General features: G+C 42.7%; 1 protein-coding gene across 4 annotated transcripts in view; it reads right to left on the reverse strand.

Annotated features, from left to right (window-relative positions):
* The window catches only part of nav2a (neuron navigator 2a), a 171,634-nt gene that overhangs the window by 40,032 nt on the left and 109,289 nt on the right, over positions 1 to 22,313 (reverse strand). For all 4 annotated transcript variants that reach the window (XM_061814917.1, XM_061814915.1, XM_061814918.1 and 1 more), the window contains 6 exons: positions 22,162 to 22,298; positions 16,218 to 17,418; positions 14,011 to 14,120; positions 13,814 to 13,922; positions 12,107 to 12,511; positions 5,169 to 5,291 (listed from right to left, as the gene is read on the reverse strand). In XM_061814917.1, the coding sequence (XP_061670901.1) occupies positions 5,169 to 5,291; positions 12,107 to 12,511; positions 13,814 to 13,922; positions 14,011 to 14,120; positions 16,218 to 17,418; positions 22,162 to 22,298 (2,085 nt within the window). The remainder of the gene's footprint in view (positions 1 to 5,168; positions 5,292 to 12,106; positions 12,512 to 13,813; positions 13,923 to 14,010; positions 14,121 to 16,217; positions 17,419 to 22,161; positions 22,299 to 22,313) is intronic.

Consider the following 22,313-nt stretch of genomic DNA (forward strand, 5'->3'; position numbering starts at 1 on the left):
GTGGTAAACATCTATTAGACAGACAAATGATGTTAAAGAAGCCATGGCTGTTCTGTTCTGTTCCACGTTGAACAGTTTCCTCCAAACCCATTTGTGAAAAGCCTTTTTTTTTTTTGTTGACAAGATTGTAAGAATCAATAATAGCTATGAATGCAGGCAAAAAAAAAAAACGTCTTGATTACATGACATGGACTGAAAAGAATAATCTGATTGCTTAATCTGTCGAAATGACAGATGTTTGGAGTACTGGTAACTCTTGCACACAGGCAAACTAAAGTTGTTTTGCAGGTGCTGCAGAGAAAAACTCCACCATGTTGACTAAAAGATTAAACTCTGAGCAGAAGAGCTATTGTCACGGAACCTGGGATTCTCACAATGAACCATCATTTATAGATCTAGTGAAGAATTCTTAGCCAGCCTACTTACAATAAAATGATTCTCCATCATGTGGGCAGACATAATAATGCCAACAACCCTCACACAAATGCGAGCACTTAACATTGAAGATGGGCTTTTAACTTTGAGACAGCCAATGTGGGATATTTAAGTAAGCCTAAACAATTGTTAGGTGTATGATATACAGTACCGCAGAGACAACTAAGGGACTCAAGCTATCTCACTTTGAGTAATTAGATTTCAACTTAATTTCCTTTTACTTCCTTGCATAATTCATTCTCCGCCACGAGATGGATGACACTGGAGATTATGCGAGTTTAAACACATATTGGATTAATTTTATTGCCCATTACAGGTATTCCTGAATAATGTAATGGGGTGCAATCCTGGAGCTGTATGGAAAATTCTTATAATAAAGCTCAGTTTTGATGTTTTAACACTGCCAGAAAGACCTGTGTATCTGTTCGGTAATAATGCTCCATCAAAAGGAAAAACAAAGCTGACCTGTCATTTTTACAGCCTGTGAGGTACTCGAGGCAGCCTCTATGTAAAGATAAAGTTTAAATGTCCCATACTTGGCTAATTAGACCACCACAGAGTGGCACTGTAAAAGTGTCAGTTACATTTTAAAGAACGCCTTGGTTTTGTCAGACGAATGTCCAGAAAAGGCCCCTCTCACAGCGACTTCTGTTTGATCCACTTTTGAATCCGCTTTGTCCAAATTTGGCTAAGACCGCCCCCATTCTTCTGATTGGTTGCCTCCCCGTGGAAGACCCAAATTTGAACAAATTGATTTCAGGCCTCTCAGGAGAAAAAAAAAACAGCTGGAACTCACAAATGCATTGAGGAGTCAAAATTATATTTCACGTATGCAAGAAGTTCTCCTATATCTTTGTATAGTGGTGTAATGACAATAAATGGCATTCTGTTCTGTTCTGAATTCTGTAGACTGAGGGACTATACATACCAGATTACATCTGAAATACCTGAAAAAGTTGGTCTGGCAAAATATCAGACCTTTACCACCCAAAACTGAAGTACCGTAAGAAAGTATTTGATCACTACTCAAGTTTGAATCTTCATGCATGTAGTTTTCTAATTACGTGATACAGCGTATATAGCTTGCTTTACTTTGTTATGTGTAAAAGGAGAAATCTATTGTTACAAGGGGGATGGGTCAATTTTGAAAAATCGATGTGAAACGTTTAGTGAAGTTTTTCTAATACAGTATGTTGTGACTGGCTACTAAGATTTCAAAATGATACGTTTTAATCATTATTGTAACGATAGACTAATACTTGCACCTGAACGTAATGTCGCAGCCAGTGAGTTTATAAAGCAACAAATAAGCAGAACCATTTTCACACCATACAGACTCGATTGTCTGCTTCACCAAGGGGAATTCAAATCAGACGGCACGCGTTAGATTGCTTCCTCTTTTGATAGCAACAGAAATAAATGACTTTTTTTTTCTTCCTGCACCTCTGTCCTTGCCTGTCAGCGACACTGCCAATGCTGCTGTACCTCCATCTGGATGTTGCGTCCCTTCCTAGTCTGAAATATATTCACGTAGGATCTGAGAGTTCTTTCTTCTGGGAAACCTCACCTTCATTGGTCTTTCACCTTCCAACTCCCCAATCTATTTCTGAATTCCTCCATTTCTACATCATGCTCATGGGTGACCAGTGGACCGCTGTACCACTCAAGACTTGCTGCCCCTCCAATACAACAGTCATTAAACCTATACAGTAATATGTATTGGCAATGTCTGTATGGTTTGTGCCATCACAACACAAAATACTGACGAGTCTGCTCTTACAAAACAACCAATGCTCTTCTTGTGACAGCAGATCTTGGGCTACTCTCAAACCTCTCCCATCATCCCCCATACAATTCTTCAAAACAGACTGACTTCAGTGGGCATACCATACTAGATCATACCAGTCAAACCAGACTTAGTTGATTTTTAATTTTTCCCAGGCCTTCCCCGTTACCACAGGCGTGCCTCAGGGCTCTGTCCTGGGGCCCCTTCAAGTCATTTTATGCCCCATTGGAAATAACAAACTTTCTTTCGGCTTGTCCTGTCATCTCAGATGAACGCTCATATTTTTGTTTGGCACAGTTTTTACGCTGGATGCCCATCCTGACGCAACATATTTTCCATAAATACATCTATTGTTACGACATGTGGATAAGAACCAGCTTCAGCTTTACATTAAACAAGCACGGCAAGACAATCTCACCTCCTTCCTTTTGTATTGGTTCATCAATTAAATGATTCTCATAAAATATGCTATTTCTCACAACTAGCTACGTCAATCCAACTGGTTCAGAATTCAGCTGGCTGTATAATCAGCCAAAACCCATCCTTCCACCACACCTCACTTTAAAAATTGCCCTATATACTTTTAAGGCTCACATCACTCTGTCCAACTTGGTCCATATTACCACTCTTTCCCTTAGATCCTCCTCCTTCCCTTCACCCGGCATGACACCAACATGAACTGGGCTGAGTTTTTATTTGTTTTGATCTTGTTTTTTATGTTTTTCTTTTGAGTTTAATGAAAAGGATGAAATGTGTATCCAACAACACAAAAGGTACTTTAACCAGTTTTGTCAGAATTGAACAAGCTGCACCATAAAAGATTCCTAGTGCTGCTTCCTTTCCACCCCTCATTGGTCTACACGGGGCTCAGTGTGGAGGCTTTAGTGTGACAGCTTAAAGGTATTTCAAACACCGCGCACTGCAAAGGCAGACCTTTGAAGCCTGTGCCCTCCTTGTCCAGGGGTCACAAGGTTTTCCCCCCAATACCACAACAACACCTGACACCTCTCCCATCCCCCACACCCTGGAAAACCACATAAAAAATAAGCAGGTTTATACACAGGTATAAGGTACAAAGGTCAGTAAATATGGCGCAGAGATGCACAACTTGGAAGCTCAGCTGTTCTTCACCTGGGACTGCAACAAAACACAAACTGTAGGAAACACAGAGAGGATCACAGTCCTCCACCTATTTCGACTGCACCATCAGCCAACAATGTGTTAAATTAGTAGAGACAGAAAAGACTGCCCCTTAGTCACCAGTTTCCTGGGTTTCTGTTTATAGTTTCAATGCATTCTGAAATCCTCTAAATAAATCCTATTCCTACAACTGGTCAGCGCATTCAGACATTCTGTCAAGGGGGAAGAAAGTTAACGATTCAACCCTCTGATTGCCTCTTTTCCTTCATAAAAGAGCAAAAGATAATTAGCGTTTATAAACTCATACTATTGGGATGCTTGGACAATAGAGCTCACAGAAACATGAAAGCACAAATTCATCCAGTTAAAAAGTCTGTGACTTTCATACCATAATTGCTTCCCAACTCCTTCCTCTTATCAGTGATGAAGATGAAAAAGTGATAAAAGACAAGGAAGTTGAAGGCTGCAGAGAAAAGCAAGAGAAGCTGTAGGGAACGAGGGTGAGAGGAAAGGTTAGCTGTGGGACACTGTGTTACAGCTCAACTATGGACTGGAGGAGTTTACCACAAAGGTTTGTGGATGTGTGTGTGGGTGGTTATGTGTCTGCCGGTGTGTTTGTGTTTATAAGGGGTAAAAGGCAGCTCACGGGGCAGAGGTTAAAAGTCGCATAGACGGGAAATTAGCCACACCTAAGGATTTATAGAGGGGGGAAAGAGGCAGCTTGCAACAACTGAAACTGTTACCACAAAACATCAACTCTGTTTGACCAACGAACAATCAACCAAAACTGTTCATTTGGAACAGACACTAAGTACACTTTCACAATCATTGCTTGGTGCTGATTGACATTGCTAAGAGATGTACACCGAACAATATGTTTATTAATGCGCATAAAGTTTGCAGTCATGTACAACTCCACTGTATTCAATGTTTGCAATATTTCAGTTACAAGAGTAGTTCTGTAACACTGCAACCTTCTGTATTGTTAAATGATTATCTGACATCAAAACAAAGCATTGTTAATGTGTAATGGTGAACTACAACTATCCAGCCAGCCATCCATTCTCTAAACCACTTATCTTGTGCAGGGTCACAGAGTCCTGGAGCCCATTCCAGCTGACTTCGGGTGAAAGGCAAACTACACCCTGAACTGGTCACCAGTCATTTGTAGGGCACATATAATACTGAAGAAACACAGTGGGACCTGAACACATTCTCCCTGCGCCAAAGTCACTCAAACTGTACCACTACATCATTAGTGACACTTCATCTCCTTAACTACTACTACCTCCATTTTTTTTTATCTGTTCTCATTCCACATATTCACTTTCATCAAAATCTTTGAGAAATATTGTATGCAGATTTTTTTTTCATTTATTTGTGAGAAGACAACATGAAACCCAGGTCAGACTGCTCGCATGCCACTTTTTAAAAAGGAACTGCCCCGCCCCCCAGCAGCACCTCTCAGGTTTAACCCATTACCACACGTAATGACTTCGTACTGTCTAGACATCACTGTGTTGCTGCTAGGCAACCAGCGGACACATCCCAGCTTTGTAATACAACCAACAATGATCAAATGATTTTCTCAATTTAACCAACCAAATCAGCTGCTGGCTCATGCCTAATTATTGTCACAAAAAGATGTTCATTGAAATTTCTGAGAAAACGTTCCTACATTACGTCTTTCAATAAAGCAGGCAAAACGAACCGGACCCCTTTTGAAATCATCACCTCAGCATTAGAATCATCTATTATATTACAATAATAACAATAGGCCACAGTGATGGCTATTGAGTAGACTGACCTGTCAGCATCTCCCTGCCCAGACGATGCCTTTCGATGCAACGTCTCTCGAACGGCGGACATGCTGTCAGGCAGCCGGTTCAAGCGTCGTGTATACAGACCCAAACCTCCATCAGTCATGTAGCTGCAAAACACAGAAAAATCACATTTTTAAAGAAAGACTAGAATCTTGTAAAACTCAAGTAGGGCTAAAATACTTTTTTTTTGTCATGTTTTACTTTTACACTTGGAACCTCTGTGACTGGCTTAATTTGATGTTTAATTAAGCTTAAAATACATCATATTGCACATCTGAATACAGTAAGTGCTACTGTAGAAAATAAGGAGATTCGTTTCATGAGAAGCATTAGATTTAGATCTTTTGGTTGTAAGAGGAGGCTGACCATTAGGTGGACTTACACAAACATTCCCACTCAAACTAAAGCAATACTGACCAATCCCCCAAATATTGACCCATTTAGGCGACTCCTAATCGAGCTAAATATTGACATTTCTCCCAGGTGTAATTCAATCAAATGTTTGCTGATTTAAACCTGAGACAGGACCATTGGGTGGCTGAATGGTTTCTGTGTGGGACCATGATGATTTTGTTTTTACAGTTAAGTGAGTAGAAAAATATGCTCAGTGAGATTTTGAACACTCTGACCCTTTCTGGTCCATCACAGTGTGCGAGGACTCAATACGTACAGTATACACAGAACAGTGTTTACCTTGTATGTATGTCCAAAACTTACACACAATCAGTTTTTGACCTGCTGGAGAGAAACTAAATAACTAAAGAGGCTAAAGCCAAAAATATGTATGCATGTGGAATATTTTAGATGTGGAAAAAATGTTATATATTTCAAACACTCAGAGTTATCATACTGTATGATCCTCACAGAACTTAAGAACAATTCAACTGCTACATGATGGTTCAAAGAGTCAGTGTGAATAAATCACTGAGTTTTCCTTTTCCACTGCTGCAAAAACCAACATTCCTCCTCCTAGAAACAATAACGGGACCGTCATTCTGAAAACATACGACTATTGTCCATACAAAAAAAGCAGACATTGGTGGAAGGCAGAGAATGTCCTTAGGTCCATAACCACATAAGTGCACTTGCACACAGACAAGCACACGGAGTGGGTGAGCCTCTTCCAGGTCTCAGAAACCTGTTAACCTGTAACTGAATGCAGGAGGAACGTGCCTAAACAAGACAGTTTATGGGCTGACTCAGCAGCAACACTCCAAAACCAAGCTGTTAATTCAACACAAAGCAACCTAAGTTACCATGATGAAAACCTACCTTTCAGCCTCAAACATTGTTAGTCCAAATCAATCACATCCAGGATAGTGGAATCTCCAAACCAAGGTTTTGTCAGTCCTGCACCTCAGTTAGATCTACCATTCTTTGCATAAAATCAGCAGTTGAGGGTAGGTGGATGAATTAAAGTGATATCATAAGTGAATTTCACAGATGCGGTTTACACTGTGTGTCCGTGTACAGCCTGAATGTGTGTGACCGAGCTCGGTGTTGGTATGCAGCAACACATGTGCTTGTGTCTGTCTGCGAAAGGTGGAGGAGGGGGAAGAAAGAGAGAGGTGGGGAGGGAGGAGATCATAGAGGTTGATCAGGCAACTTAGCCCTCAGCTAAAAAGACTGTTGTGGGTAGAGGTGGCTGGGGTGAGATTTTGTGGGGGGCCTTTGTCAAAGGGCACAATGGACCAGAAGAGCTGAGAGTAAAGGAGAGAGATGATGTTTTCCATGTAATGTTATCGATCCAAGTCGTCAGCAATGCACGATTCAGACAGAAAAATAAATTCAGCAAGTCAGAAAGAAAAGCTGAGCAAAGAACATCATCTAACAATCACCAATCCTGGCTCGCAGAGAAATGCTGCCTGAGTGACTCCTGGCAGGACATTTAACTCCATACATATGATTACGTCTCTTCTTGGCGGATCGCGAATGAAGAAGTTCTATGAAATAATCACGACAGACTGACAGTACATTCACTTCACTTTCAGTTCACCAGTACATTCAGCGCAATTTAGTCCCTCCCCCACCTGGGTGCTGCTGCCTGATTCTGGCTGCTCATTGGTCATTCGTCAGAAATTCAGAATGAGTGACATGGTGCTGCAGTTCTCTTTTGGAGCAGCTCAACTCAACAAAAATCCCACTTTTCTGAATGACTTCCCTGTTTATGTAAAGTATTTATAGATAAAATTAATATAATAGGATGGGTTGGCCTCACAGTTCCGAGGACCGGGGTTCAAATCCAGACCCCGCCTGTGTGGAGTGTGCATGTTTCCCCCGTGCCTGCTTGGGTTTTCTCTGGGCACTACGGTTTCCTCCCACATCCCAAAAATCATGCATTAATTGGAGATTCTAAATTGCCTTTAGGCGTGATTGTGAGTGTGGACTGTTGTTTCTCTGTATGTGCCCCGCAATTGGCTGGCAACCAGCTCAGGGTGTACCCCGCCTCCTGACCGAAGATAGCGGTGATAGGCTTCAGCACTCCCTCGACCCTTGTTAGGATAGGTGGCTCAGAAAATGGATGGATGGATGAATAACTTGTGGCAAACAGATTGTTGATCGAGAATTTCAATGAACAAATCACTTGTGACTAACAGTACATTCAGTTCACTTTCAGTTCATCCAGTTCAATGGTACTGTAATTTCTGACCTACAGAGCGCACCTGATTATAAGCCTCACACAATACAATTGTAAAGGAAATACCATTTGGTACATACATCAGCCGCACGTGTGTAAAAGTTGCAAGTGCCCACATTGAAACCCACTTTCAAAAAGAAAGAGTTTTCAAAGTTTTACTACCTTAGCTTAACATAGCAACAACACGGTAGCATGAACAGGGCTGGTAAAAAACAAACAAAAAAAACATATTGGTTAAAAAAAAACCACAGGGTTGAAAGCATGCGAGAAGGGGGTTAGTGGCCGGAAATTACGGTACTTTCAATTCAGTAGTACATTCAGCTTGTCCCTCCCCCACCTATGTGGCGCTACCTGATGCTGGCTACTCAATGGTCGTTCATTGAGGTGAGTGACAATGCTGGAAATTCCAAATCACTTGGCAGTATGTTTAGTGAAGTCCCGTCCACGCCTGCAAGCAGCCACCTCATTGGTCATTTGTCCAAGTTTAAGAAATGCCTGACAGAAAGCTACAGCAGTTCCGTTTCCACTCCCAGCCAACTTTCTCACGGCATGGGGCAAGCTCAAAGAACCAATCATTTCCTAAACTAATTCAGCACTGCACGTTCACAAAAAATATATATTCTTTTGAACAAAACAACTCAAAAATGATGTTTAAGAGACAGATTTTGCAGATGGCTGTCAGATGATGTACAGTTTAATTTGACTCCTCACACACTTTGAAAAGAAACAAAAATTCAGAGCTCAAAATAAAATAAAAAAACATTCCACAAGTTGATAAAATACATGAATAAATGGAACCCAGCGAAGAGGTATTTGTAGTTTGTAAAATTCATGAAATTAAGAGTTGAAAGCGAGTAGTAGTAGTTTATAGTTTGCCAACTATAATTTCTGGAAATGACGTCCAAGTTTTATTACACTTGGCCTCTAATTTCTTTTTGAAAATATTTCAAAGTCATGTCTCTAGGACTCCTGTTCTGCGTTATCAGTGGTTGTCTAAGATGAGAAATATGAACGTATTGAACAGGAAAACCAATGACACCGCCGCCACTCAAAATGCACGAGTGTGGGTGGCTAGTCGAGTGACCGCTATTCAGAGCCAGTCAGTGTCGCATACACATACCTGAACTATGAGTTGTTTAAAATAATGCAACGTGTAATTCTTTTTGTTGTCTGCTTCGCTAAAAGTGAACTTCAACTGGAGGGTCAATTAAAAGATTAAAGCAAGCAAAGTTGGACTTATTTTGAGGAACAATCAGTTCGGGCAGAATGAGGAGTGATCAGGTCCGGGAACACTCAAGATTAGTGATAGGAAAGTACTATGTGCTGATGTGGCGAACATACATTAAGATACTACAATCAAGCTCGACGTGAAAATAAAATATTTTTAATTGAAGGCGCTCAATACTTGTACATTTACAGTAAATACATGTAGACTCGCCTATGTAGAGTCTTCGTCAAGGTACAATCGAGAGAACTGGACGTGTTCATGTTGAAAATATTTCCCCTTTAATCCAAAACATTTCTTCGGTTAAACTTTTTTGGTGTGGAGTCCTTCTACTTATGCCTCAGTGGGGATGTTCCTTGAGGTGGTCAACAATCAGATTTTGTTCTTTCACAGTGTCGTTTGTGAACATTGTGCATACCTTTTTTCACCCCTTTTTTTAAATCATACCTAATTTATGACTTTAAGAGCTCTGGGATTTCTTTATTCAGCAAATTGTTTTTCCACTTTTGTCCACTGACATTTAAAAAAAAAAAACTTTTTTATTTCTGTTGTCCAAGTCCTTGATTTAAAAAAAAAAAAAAAAAAAAAAAGACCCTTTAATTGATTATCTGCCCTGCAATTGTCAGGAAAACATTTCAGTGTGTACCCCACCTCCTGCCCGAATAAAGCTGAGATAGGCTCCAGGACTCCCACAAAGGGGGGCCCCATAGCTCCGTGGTTAGAGCATTGGTTTGGTAAACCAGAGGTCATGAGTTCGTTTCTCACTGGGGCCTCCACTCGCCAAGAGGGGTTGCGTCAGGAAGGGCATCCGGCATAAAAACTGTGCCAAACAAATATGAGCATTCATCAGAGATGACACGCTGTGGTGACCCCTAACGGGACAAGCCAAAAGAAAGTTTTAGGCTCCAGGATTCCCACAACCCTTGTGAACATAAGTGGCTCAGGTGATGGATGGATGGATGGATGGATGGATGGAATTGATTATTAATATAATTAGTTGCAACCATAGTTGATTAATTTTTGTGTGCTATGGTTTGCATATGTTTTTGTTTTGCATACAATTTGCATACACCATTATACAATTGGTTGTATATGTCCTTATTCGTATTACTTTTATCTTTCTTTGTCTAACATCAGCAGCCAGGTTAGCATTGTAAAGGAGACCGTCCTCAACTGGATGACGGCTAAATCAATAAAATCTAAACGCAAGATCTATAAACATGTGCAAAGACAATCTATTGTCAACTGTGCCATAGCATTTGCAATTGGAAGTATATTATGAGAAGGGCATGAGGTATAAAAAAAAGACTGTTGTCATCCAAAGCACAGCTCCTCCTTCGTGGATAAATAAGACACTTCAGTGCGGAAGAACCAGTTACTGGATGCAACCAGGCTTGTGAAATTGTAACCGGTAACTCGCTTCCAGCCTGTAAAGGGGTGGGGAAATCCATCAGGCTGTGTCTATCATAAGTGTTTAAGCCTCAGGGCGAATCCACCCACCAAGCACACACGCTTAACACGCACACAAATAGAGATTACAACAAACACACTTCATGGCTTGGGAGTTTCGACTCTCAAGGCAATAAATGAAATCCAGCCAACCGGTTTTATTTGAATAAAAGGTCACTCTTGCCAACCCTTGTGCTTAACAGACAATGAAATACACTAAACCCTCACTATATTGCGGTTCATGCTTCAAATCAAACGATATTGTGCATTTAAAAAAACAAAAACCAAAACATTTTTTTGTACTTTTAAAAATGTATTTAACCTTTAGTTAGCTACTAGTACTGAAAATTGTACAAGTTGGGGCGGGTGATAGCACTGAAAAATGGAAATAGGGTGTGTGTGCGTGTGTGTTTGTCGGTGTGTGGTGCGTGTGTGGGGAAACTGTGGGGGGGTATAAATGCACCATCCATCCATTCATACAGGCAATTCAGAATCTTCAATAAACCAACTATGCATGCTTTTGGGAAGTGTGAGGAAACTGGAGTACCTAGAGAAAACCCACGTAGGCACAGGTAGAACATGCAAACGCCACACAGGAGGCGCTGGGATTTGTACCCCAGTCCTCAGAACTGTGAGGCAGACACTCAACTGTCAGCATCCACCATACAATCACATGAAAATAAATTAACATCATCCTGCACATTCATCTATGATATGTGCTGAAGTATTAACATTCTATAACCCATTGGTTTTCAAAATGGGGGGTGCGCCCTCTAGGGAGGACACACCATCATGACAGGGGAGGCGTGGATTGTTTCACACACGCACACACACGCACCCACACGCACACACACACACACACACACACACACACCACACACACACACACGGTCCATAAGCTTGGCATGGCATGGCATGGGAATCCTCTGTTTGAGCATATTTGATTTATCTAATGGCAAAATAAAAAATTCACAGGTATTAGTATGTTTTAAATGCACTGTGGGCTAATGTCGAGTTCCTGCAGCTACGTAATGTTAGAGTTAGATGTGTACAATCGTTATCAGTTCATCACCAAAGGACACTGTTGATGATTATCTTGTGAAAATGCAAACAGTGAGCTTGTGTGTCACAAAATAACTGACTATCAAACATCTACTTGATGTTAGGTCAATTGAATGCATTCACAATTCATAACCTCTCCAACGTCCTCTCGACTCATTGACACCGTTGTTCAGCGAGATAGGTTAATATCAGGCTTTTCACATATTCAGAAGTAGAGTATGAGTATATTTCAGCACGAATTGCTCAGTGTCAGCAGTGTTCCCCTGTTAATGTGCGTCATGCTGCGGGCCAATCAGGACAGACTGTGTTTGTGCGCACACAGGGTGATAACCAGGCTATCAATATGTCAGACTTTGGATGAGATTGGTTACTTGTGGGATTCTCAGCAATACAGAATGAATGGGAATGCATCGAGTAACATTTGAGTCCCAAGCAGTCAGTCAGCAAGGCATATCACTGCCCCCTTCTGGCCACTTTTATAAAATCTATGTTTTGTTCTCGTGAGGAAGGATTTCGTGCAAAATTAAACTTTGTTTTAATCTACTCACCCACTGGTGACATCATCAGTACGTGATGCATTCTTGCTCAGAACATCTCCATCGCTCATGTATCCAGTGACTTCGATGGCGAGCCCATCGAGGTCTACGTCCTCACCAGTTCTGTCTCCAAGGTCCCCGCCGCAGGGGCCCCCACTCCTGCCGGCCAGCTGCCGTCTGAGGTGCCCCGGGTATAAGTAGCGTCCTCCTTGGCCACCTGACACGCGGCCGGCGTATCCGTTCCCCGTAGAAGGCGCGTCGCCCGCTTGAAGACGGGGGCTGGACTGACCCAATCGCCATGATGTCAAGGTGGGCCTGGTCGAGGTGAGACTCAAGATGCTTCTCCCACCTCCACTACTGTTGCTGCCACCGCTGATGTCTGTCGTGATGCTGCCATCAAAAGTGGTTTCTAAGGTGCTGAGGAGACAATAGGAACATTTGAATGAAAAATCCATTATATCAATGTAAAAATTTGGGTGACATGTATAAGGCGCATCCATCTATCCATCTTTTTTGCTGCTAATCCCCACAAGGGTCGCGGGAGTGCTGGAGCGTATCCTAGATATCAATGGGCAGGAGGCGGGGTACACACTGAACTAGATGCCAGCCAATCGCAGGGTACATCGAGACAAATAACCGCACTCACAATCACACCTAGGGGCAATTTAGAGTGTCCAATTAATGTTGCAAGTTTTTAGGATGTGGGAAGAAACCAGAGTGCCCGGAGAAAACACACGCAGGCATGGAGAGAACATGCAAACTCCACACAGGCGGGTCTGGGATTGAACCTGGGTCCTCAGAACTGTGAGCTTTACAGCTGCAGCACTGTGCCACCCAGTTTCTCCATTTAGTGTAATTTGTAAATAACATACAGATGCATCTCAATAAATCTGACTATTGTAGAAAAGTTCAATAGTTCAGTTTAAAAAGAGAACTACTAAAGTCATACTCTATTGCATACTATCAATAGTCATCAAATGAGGATTTGATGCACCTCCAACTTAAAGAGAAACAGCAGTCAGTAATTTTATTGTTGCATCATCTGCAACACCAATGCATTTTTTTTCCTTGAATCATGATTATAGCAGAGCTAAATCGTTAACGTTCTTAAATACTACTACAAAACAGACACCAAACTAGTCTGGACAGCTGGGTCAACAAAGAGAAGTGAGGCCAGAGCAGAGGTCGAGAGTCTGTGGCAGAAAACGAGATTACAGCTAAAGCTTGAATCAAAGCCAGCATGAAAGACATGCTCGGCGATCAAAGTCAACGGTTCCTTCAGAAGAGGCCTCACAGAACAGATTGGAAAAGCTAATACCTGCCAACCTAGACAGCCACAGTCTGTTGACCATGAATCCAATCCGTTGGTCAGTCTGTTCACCGTTCGACCTGCTTAAGCTCCATAATGCACTATTAATATTATTTTAGTATCTTCCTCACTATTCATTTAAATGTTATCACGCGGGTCTTGTTTGAAAAATATTCAGCACAATATGCTGAAATGCATAGATGGTAACTAAATCACTCGGAGCTTAATTGCTAAAAGGAGTGGTTGACTGACGAGATCCAAAAGCTTTGACATTCCATATCCCCTTCTTCCTGCTTTTGGTGCAAAATTTATAATCAAAGACAAAAACCACAATGGAAAAAGTGTTATGATTATTTACCTCAAACCCTTGTATATGTTGTCTTACAGTATTAAAACTAACAGTTACGTACCTGTGTGTGACCTGAGTTCCTCGCAGGCTGGACATGGTCTCTTCCAGGTTCTGCCGCAGGTCTGCTATGTTTTTCACAGTCCGCAAGCGCCTTGTCTCTGGGTCTTCACCTGTAGATAACAAGCATAGCACATTCCAATGTAAAAATGTTGGAGTGGGGTGGGGGACGTCACTGCAGGTGTGCAAGTGGTTACCAACCTGAAAGGTCCTCGATGGAGGGCTGGTTGTTCTTGCTGAAGGTAACATCCCCGCCACTTCCTACTGAACTAGAGTCACTCCCCAGAACTCCCTCGCCATCAGTTTGGGATCTACAGGAACATATGGAGTCAAATGCAGAAACTCCATCCATCTGTCCATCTATTTTCTACAATTGTTATCTTCACTGAAGTCACAACTATACTGGATCCCAGCTAACTGCAAGCGAGAGGCATGTTACACCCTGAACTGGTCCCAAGCCAATCGCAGGGCACATATAAAGCAACAAGCATTCACACCTACAGGCAATTTAGAGTCTTCAATCAACCTACCATGCACGTTTTGGGGATTAAGGAGGACACTGGAGTACCCGGAGAAAACCTACGCAGACAATGGGAGAACATGTAAACTCCACACAGACAAGACTGGATTTGAAGCCTGGTCCTCAGAACTGTGAGGCAGATGTGCTAACCAGTCGTCCACCGTGCCGTTGCACAAAGTCCACGCTTCTGAATTACTGTGCGTATGGGAGCCTGATATTTCACAAAAGAGGGATAAACCTGATTAACAACTAAATCTGCTGTGTTTCCCGTCTTGTGACCGGGGTCCAATATGAGTACCTTAGTCCCAAACACCCGGAAACTGTGTCACTGAGAGATGGATCTGACCTTTGACTTTCAGGAGCAGCAGTGGCTGGTTATTTTTTTCATACACAATGATGTTTTAATAATTTTGAATTGGTCATACACAGATCCTACTAGTCAACAATACTGTGTGCCAGCCGTGGGGCTACTATCTGATTGAATACTGTAGTATCTCGTAGATACTCAATTCTTCATTTTTTTCCCTAACCACTGTACTTTCTGTTGTAACTTAACTATATATCCTTTACTCCTGTTGTTATAGTGATTGATAAATTGTGTTTTTTCTGTATTTACAACAGGCTAAAACAATGATGCTCAATTATAATGGATTGTCGTAATTGAGAATTGAGCTAATTATCGAGAAATTGTGACGTTCATTGGCCACAATAATATACATACAGTATAGTATATTAAGATATCCTTGTTTTGATTAGATTTCCACTCAGGGTGCCGAGTTCAAGAAATTAATGTTCACGAACTATATTATTTCATCTTTGATTTTATTTAATGCATATTTTCTATGAAAGACACTGGAACTTGTTCATTTTTTTCCCTGATGAACGTGACTGAGAAGGCGCTCATTCTGGTGTCAAAGAAAATTTTTCGGCCAAAAGTTCATTTTCATTCATGAGTTCCAGACAAACACACATTGTATGAGTCTTCATATATCAGCGGATAAAAACTGTATTTGGCAACTGATTCAGTGCGACCATGATCGCTATTCATGGCAGAGACGTCGATGGTGTGTAAAAATGTGAGGTGTGTTCAGGGACACCGCGTAAATGGGAGTCACAATGTTTTTCGGTGGTACTTTTGTAAGAGTACATAATTGTGAAAATGTATTTCTAGAGGTTTTAGTGAAAAATTTGTATTGCAGTTATGATATGGAATTTTGGTTGATGTAAAATAAGAATCTCCATCCATCCATACATGCATGCATTTTCTGAGCCACTTATCCTCACAAGAGTCACGGGAGTGCTGGAGCCTATCCCAGCTATCTTTGGGAACGAGGCGGGGTACACCGTGAAAATGCAGGGCACCTAGAAACAACCAGTCACATTCACACCAGTAGGCAATTTAGAGTCTCCAATTAATGCATGTTTTGGGGATGTGGAAGCTGGAATGCCAGAGAAAACCCACACAGGCAAAGACACTTTGTTCATCAATGAATGCTAGTGACATACAGGGACAGCCAAGAAAATTTAATCCTCTTTGATAAGATGGCAGAAGATGGAAAAAAAAAGACTTTGTATCCACCTGTTGCGATCATGATAGTTTTGTTTGGTGGTGTGACGTCCGATTTTTCGAATGAAAGTGGGTGCTTTGGCTCCATAAAACACAGGATTGGGACTCTCAGAAAGGTGTTCATTTACGCAATATTTTGAATACAATGGTTGTACCACACCATGTTAAGAGGTATTCGTGCAGTGTTTTACAAGTAGCTCGTTATTTGGCCTTATAAAAGCCCGACTGATGATTGAATGCAGTGCAGTTCTGCACCACTGCAATCAGAAGAACAATCTAAAATCGTGTCCAATTGAACAATGACCATCCCCATGCGCTCACCTGTACATGAATGGCGCCACGGTGGCCATGTTGGGGTGGCTGTGGTGCTGCTGGGTCTGAGGTAGCTGCACGCTGACAGTGTTGCTGGCTGTGCTTTGTGTGTTGCCTGTGCTGCCCATAGGGCCAGTCTTCCCCTCTGAAGTGTGCAGGCTAGAGGTAGCGCTTTTTCCGTCCTTGTCCGAATGACCACGGTGCATGACCAGACCACCGCCTAGTCTCATGCTCCGTGGTCTCTCCCCGGCCTCTTTCGTCCCCACTGAAGAGGCTTTGCCCCCAATTCCAGGGATTTTGCCGCCTGGCTTTGGTATTCCGCTGTGTACATGGGTGGAGCTCTCCTTTTTGGCAACTTTACCCCCTTTGGGAATGAAGCTGGCAATTTTTGAGGTCTTTTTGTTTGAGCTGTCCATATCTCCAACAAAAGATGCTACTTCCTCCTTCGAGTCCTCTCCCCTGAGTTCTGTCCTGTCCTGCATGGGGAGATATTTCCCCACTTCCTTCCCTTTGTCCTTTTCCTTCCCCCGTTCCTTGTCTTTCTCAGGGCCTTTGGCGGAGCTCTTTTTGGCAGTGAGAGCTCTGCTGAAAGTGCGCTGGGCGATGCCTCGCAGGGCAAGTTTGGGGCTGCTGGCAGTATTGGCAACGTTATTGCCTGTTGACGGAGCAGCTCCATTAGTGGCTCCAATCATTCCCGGGCGGAGGTTGCCGTCATCTTCCTCAAGCGGTTCAGTGTTTGAGCCAGTCTCAGCTCTCTCCACCTGCCCAGCTACAAGCTGCATGCTGGGTGCAGCATTGTCACTCTGGGCACTTACTCCATTGGACGAGGAGGAGGAGGATTTAGAGCCTCCTTTACTGTTAAAGAGCTTAAGCTTCTCGAGCATTGACTTTTGCGTGACAACTTTAGGAGGTGCTTCAGATGCCAAAGTAGCCTTAAATGAGGCCTCATTCTCCTGTTTTGTTGATTGCATGGCTAATGGGGTGCTGCTAGTGGCAGAGGGAGCTTGAGAGGCCTGCTTGGAGCTCATGGACTTGTTCCTCCAAGCCTTGCTGTTGCTGTTGGGGTGGGGAATGGCGGTGGACGGTGAGAATGAGGATGAAGAAGTGGGCAGAATCAAGGCGGAGGTGGCGGAGCTGACGTTCACTGATGACGGGACCACATTTTCATTTGTTATCAGCAAAGGCTGTGAGGCCATGCCCTCTGAGGAATCTGCAAAAACAAACATGTAACACGTTACTATAGAAAGATAGAGCTGTGGAATATTTGCTTCGCAAGAATAAGCGTGGATGGAATTTTCAGGGGCCAAAACCAGATGCTGAAGGACAGTTTTATTTTACCCCACTCATACTGGCCTTATAAGGCTTGGAGTTGCCCAGAGTTGGTGCTGCCAAATATGCCATTATTTTCCTTTGAACAAGCCACCAAAACCGTTAAAACTTCCTTTGCACTTGCAATGACAGGATCCCATCACATAGTGTTTAAAAAACAATGAAGAGCAGTCCCAAGTGCTTTAAAGTCTGGCCAAACGGGCTGAGTCAAAGAGCAACATTGCTGTCCTCGCTAGGCTTGCACTTATAAGGACTGTTTTTGTCAAGCATCTCTCAGTGCTATGTTGTGTTCCCGCCCAATCGTTTTAAAAATCCTAAAATTACTGAAGCCTCCAGAAAACAATGACAACTTTTAAGATGACCAGTGTTGAAAGTGTCAACACAGTGCAGTCATCCACTGCTAAAAATTTATCATCTGAGAAAGAAAGTTTGGACAGATCTGCATCATGTGGGGACAGCTCAACTGCATCTCAACTTACCCACAACTGCCAGAGTAAGACAACAGCAACAATCTCTTGGCTGCGAAAAAGGAAGTGTCCCGAGGGCTGCACAGGTCGTCTGTGTGCGAGTGCAGAGCTGAGCTACTAGCAGCAGCAACTTTGAATAGTCAAACATCAGTGGCCAGCAAGAGGGAGGGAGTGTTGGCTACAATCATTCACACATAGTGCAATTAAGTCGGCATTTGCACAACACACTAAATAGTTGACCTACTTGTATACCTGTTTTTTATTTTGCTCTCATCTTGTTTTATTTTTACATTGCTTTTATTCACCATAATTGGAAATAAGCACCCACTTGCTAGCTCGCCACTCACTCTCTGTTTAGCATTTATTGAGAGCAGCCTGAAACAATGCAGCCATTAGGAAGAGTTTAGGGCCCAATTAGCCATGCAACAGTTACCGATAGTGAAAGTGGGTCAGGTTGCTAATCGTTGGCATCCCACTTGAAGCAGCTGAATGAGAGGCGCACAAGCTGTGATTCTGAAGCAGGGAGAGGGAAATAAAAGGCACTGGAAAGGCAGGTTTTGATGAGTGAATCTTTGATGTGGGTCAGAGGGCTCAGTCTGCGCTCGCCATGAATGGGCTCAATTTAGAGCTGGAGTCAGGATGAGATTGTGGACACTGGGAAAATGGACGTTGTCGTGACAGAAGCCAATGTCAAGGACTGCTCCAGTTGAGCAGCCAAGTATAGCGAGCGCTCGCTGACCAATCGTCAACATGCTTGCTCAAACATGACCACAAGCGATGGACTTAAACAGGTATGCATCACAAACTAATTTAAAAGTCAATGCCACCTTGTGTTGAAAGTTTCCAGGTGACATGATCAAAAATTAAATGACATCTATAGCAATGTTGACGTTAAATGAAAGCTTTTCAAGCTATTCAAAAGAACAGTTGCAGTCTACTTGGGGCTTTAGATTTTGGGACGAAGTTCGCTTAGAAGGAAAGAGGTGTTGTAATTGTAAGTTTTGTTTTTGTCCTGCTGCATTTCGACAAATCATCTTTCGATTGTAAGCCTAAATAAGTGGGAGGAATGCCCCCCGCTTTTACCCACATATTTATTTATTTTTTAAACAAAGAATGGGTGTAACATGTAACTTAAGAATAGGTCAGTGACCTCAAGACCCTGTCCACCTTTGGGGCAAATGCTAAAAATAGAAAGCTCATTTCCCTAAGACATGCTGAAAGAATTACAACTCCGACAACTTAATTACAGAAGCAATTAGAAATTACAATAAAGAGCTGAAAATGACAGTCGAGGGATAGGTTGTGGCAAATCCCTCTACTTCCTGCGTGGAGTAAAAGAGGTCAGAGTCCAGCAGGTCGATCTTCTCCCGGCCTCCCGATAACATCAAGGCATTTCAGGGCAACAACTTTTCAAAGGTCTTTTCTGAGACTTATTGTCTCACGCACTGCGCTTCTGTGCTAAAACCATGTAATTTAATTTTAGTGTCACCATGTGCATGCATGTCAATGTTAACTTTAACGGTTTATCGTGCTGTGTACGGCAACTTCAAACGCTTGAAACTCTGTAATACCCAAACTCTTGCAAGGTTGGTGGCCAGACCGTCTGCAGGCTTTGGAACTGTGTCTGATCACTGTTGCACACAAGCAATAAATACAATAGAGTTAGCATCGCCTGACACTGTTTAGACCTCAAAAGTGACCCAGGTCCTCTCAGGGTCATCATGGTCACAAGTCACTTACTGACCACAAAATGCTCATCCCACACTACTGAGACAGACATACTACTCACACACGTTGAAGGACAAACACCTGACTTCTAAAGGAAGTGAAAATGTAAGAAGCATTCAACTAGCCTTCCGTGTCCATTACAACAGGAAGACTTTCTATAAGATTTCAATGTTTGTTTGTGGGACGTTCTTCCGCAGCAAATCGATCCAAGTGTACCTTTAAGAATCCTGCATTGTTCAGGGTCCTGGCAGACCACAAAATTCTTCAAGCTAAAGTCGTAATCATCGTGTATTGGTCAGATTGATTAAGACTGAGTAGGTGTATCCATCACCAGCCCAAATGATTAATGACATTTGCAAACATGAGTGCATTTCGACTACAGTGTAACGCAAAGCTTGATGTTGCAGGTGTTTGCTTACTCATCATGATTTCAGATTCTTACTCGCCTCCCCCCCTCACTCAGTGCTCAGTTATTGTGCCCCCAAAAGTGAAAGAGACAGGCAGCCTTTGTATGAAGACGGAAAAACTTTGAAGAGTTTCTCCACATGAATAAACTCTAACAGTGACGTTACAGCCCATCAAGAAGCCCATTCATTGTCCAGGGGAAACAGCTTGACAAATTGAAACGCATGCACAATTGCATGGGTCCACATCAGAGTGCGCTCACACCGACACAAAACACACCACTCTTTGTCACCCAGGCTCTGTTACTTTGTGTTCATGCAGCGCCGAGGAGAAGACTCAGGCCAGCCACTCTCATTTGTGTCCGTCCACAAGGTAAATGAGTCTATTCTGGTGTCAGAGCCAATGTCATGGAGCTGAAACGGATGCAAGCTGCAGGTCTCTACTTCACCCTCTTAACCTGAAACAACTCACAACAAGCATGTCTGGAGCATATAATAAGAAAATAAAGCACTACTCACAATTGGAAAAACTATGTTACCGTAAGTCACAAAAATCTCAACAGACCAGTAAAACTGACTTGACTTGCTGCCGACGCTTCAAACTTAGTAAAAGGGCTTCTGTCTCACTAACTTTCTGCAAGACATTCACGTTCTGCAAGTGTAAGTTAACCAACCTCATGAGTGCTGCAAGATGTCCAAAAGCAGAGAGAGGATGGGTGGCAGAGTGCCAAACCATGACCAGACGTACTCAGGCTGAGAGGGGTGGTCTGCTATGCTAATGGGGAGGGGCTTAGTGTGTCCAAGGAGGGGAGCAAGGGAGGGGGGCAACAAGTAAAGGCTGCCAATCAAAGCAGCAACTATAAACATCAACACAGGCACAATTTAATGGAAGATTGCACACAACTTTAAAGTTCATTTCTACAAGCATTCTATTCTTCTCTCAATTAAAAGTATTGACAACTAAGTGATGTGGGAAACAACAACAACTTCTGATTACATGTCTTAGCCTCATAGCAATGCAGCTACTCGGATATTTATGACATTCAATATTATCAACAACTATGCATCTGTGTCTTTTTTGACACAGCCTCATGACAGTCATGTATTTATCCATCCATCCGTCCATTTTCCTAGCTGCTTATCTTGACAAGGGTCGTGGGAGTGCAGGAGCCTATTCCTGCTGTCAACGGGCAGGAGACAGGCTACACCCTGAACTCGTCGGCAGCCAATCGCAGGGCACATGGAGACAGACAAACGTGGCACTCACAATCACACCTCGGGGCAATTTAGAGTGTCCAGTTAATGTTGCATGTTTTTGGGATGTGGGAGGAAACCAGAGTATCCAGAGAAATCCCACACAGGCAGGGGGAGAACATGCAAACTCCAAGCAAGTGAGGCCAGAATTGAACCCAGGTTTTCAGAACTGTGAGGCCAATGCTTTACAGCTGTATTAATATTACAGAAAATAGATTGAGCAAAAGCACTCAAGAACAGCTTTGAATAACTTTTCATTCCACTACACAATTTCACAGAGACGGACACTCCAAGTTCACCTTACCTCAATTACAGCAGCACGTACAGTACATTTGATGCGTTTCTCTTATGTATAGTTAGAGCCCTACATCAAGATGCAGGGAAATGAGTTTACACTGATAACATTCACAGTCTATATAAAGCCTTGGCCCAGTGAGTGCTAATAGAAGCCATTTAAACACTTCAGTGACTACTGTACTGGAAAGTAAAGCCACTCATTTTGAATGCAGCAGCAGCATCAACGTGTCGACTGACGAACAAATAAAATTAGGTAAAAGAAGAAAAAGAATGGTTTTTTTTTGGGTGAATATCTGAATTTCAGGTTTGCATTTTAAATACTGCCGCTCCCCCGATAGATTTCTGCTTTTTAACTGTATTACTTTCAACTGCATTGTGGCTCATACCTTTAATGAACTCAATATCTCAGCACAGTAACGCAAACCAAAAAGTAGACATATCACTGCTTGCGGATATTCCGTACACGATGCCTACCTTTGTTCAGCTGTGAGCTGGCTTTGGTCTTAGGGTCACTGAAGGCCTGGCTGCGTCTATTCCCAAGCCCACTGACCGAGCCTCGTGGATTGATATCCCCGCCTGCAGTGGACACCCTTGCCGAGGGACCCGGAAGTCTGACGGATGCCAAA

This window comes from Syngnathoides biaculeatus, chromosome 3, assembly GCF_019802595.1.
Source record: "Syngnathoides biaculeatus isolate LvHL_M chromosome 3, ASM1980259v1, whole genome shotgun sequence".
Taxonomy (NCBI): domain Eukaryota; kingdom Metazoa; phylum Chordata; class Actinopteri; order Syngnathiformes; family Syngnathidae; genus Syngnathoides; species Syngnathoides biaculeatus.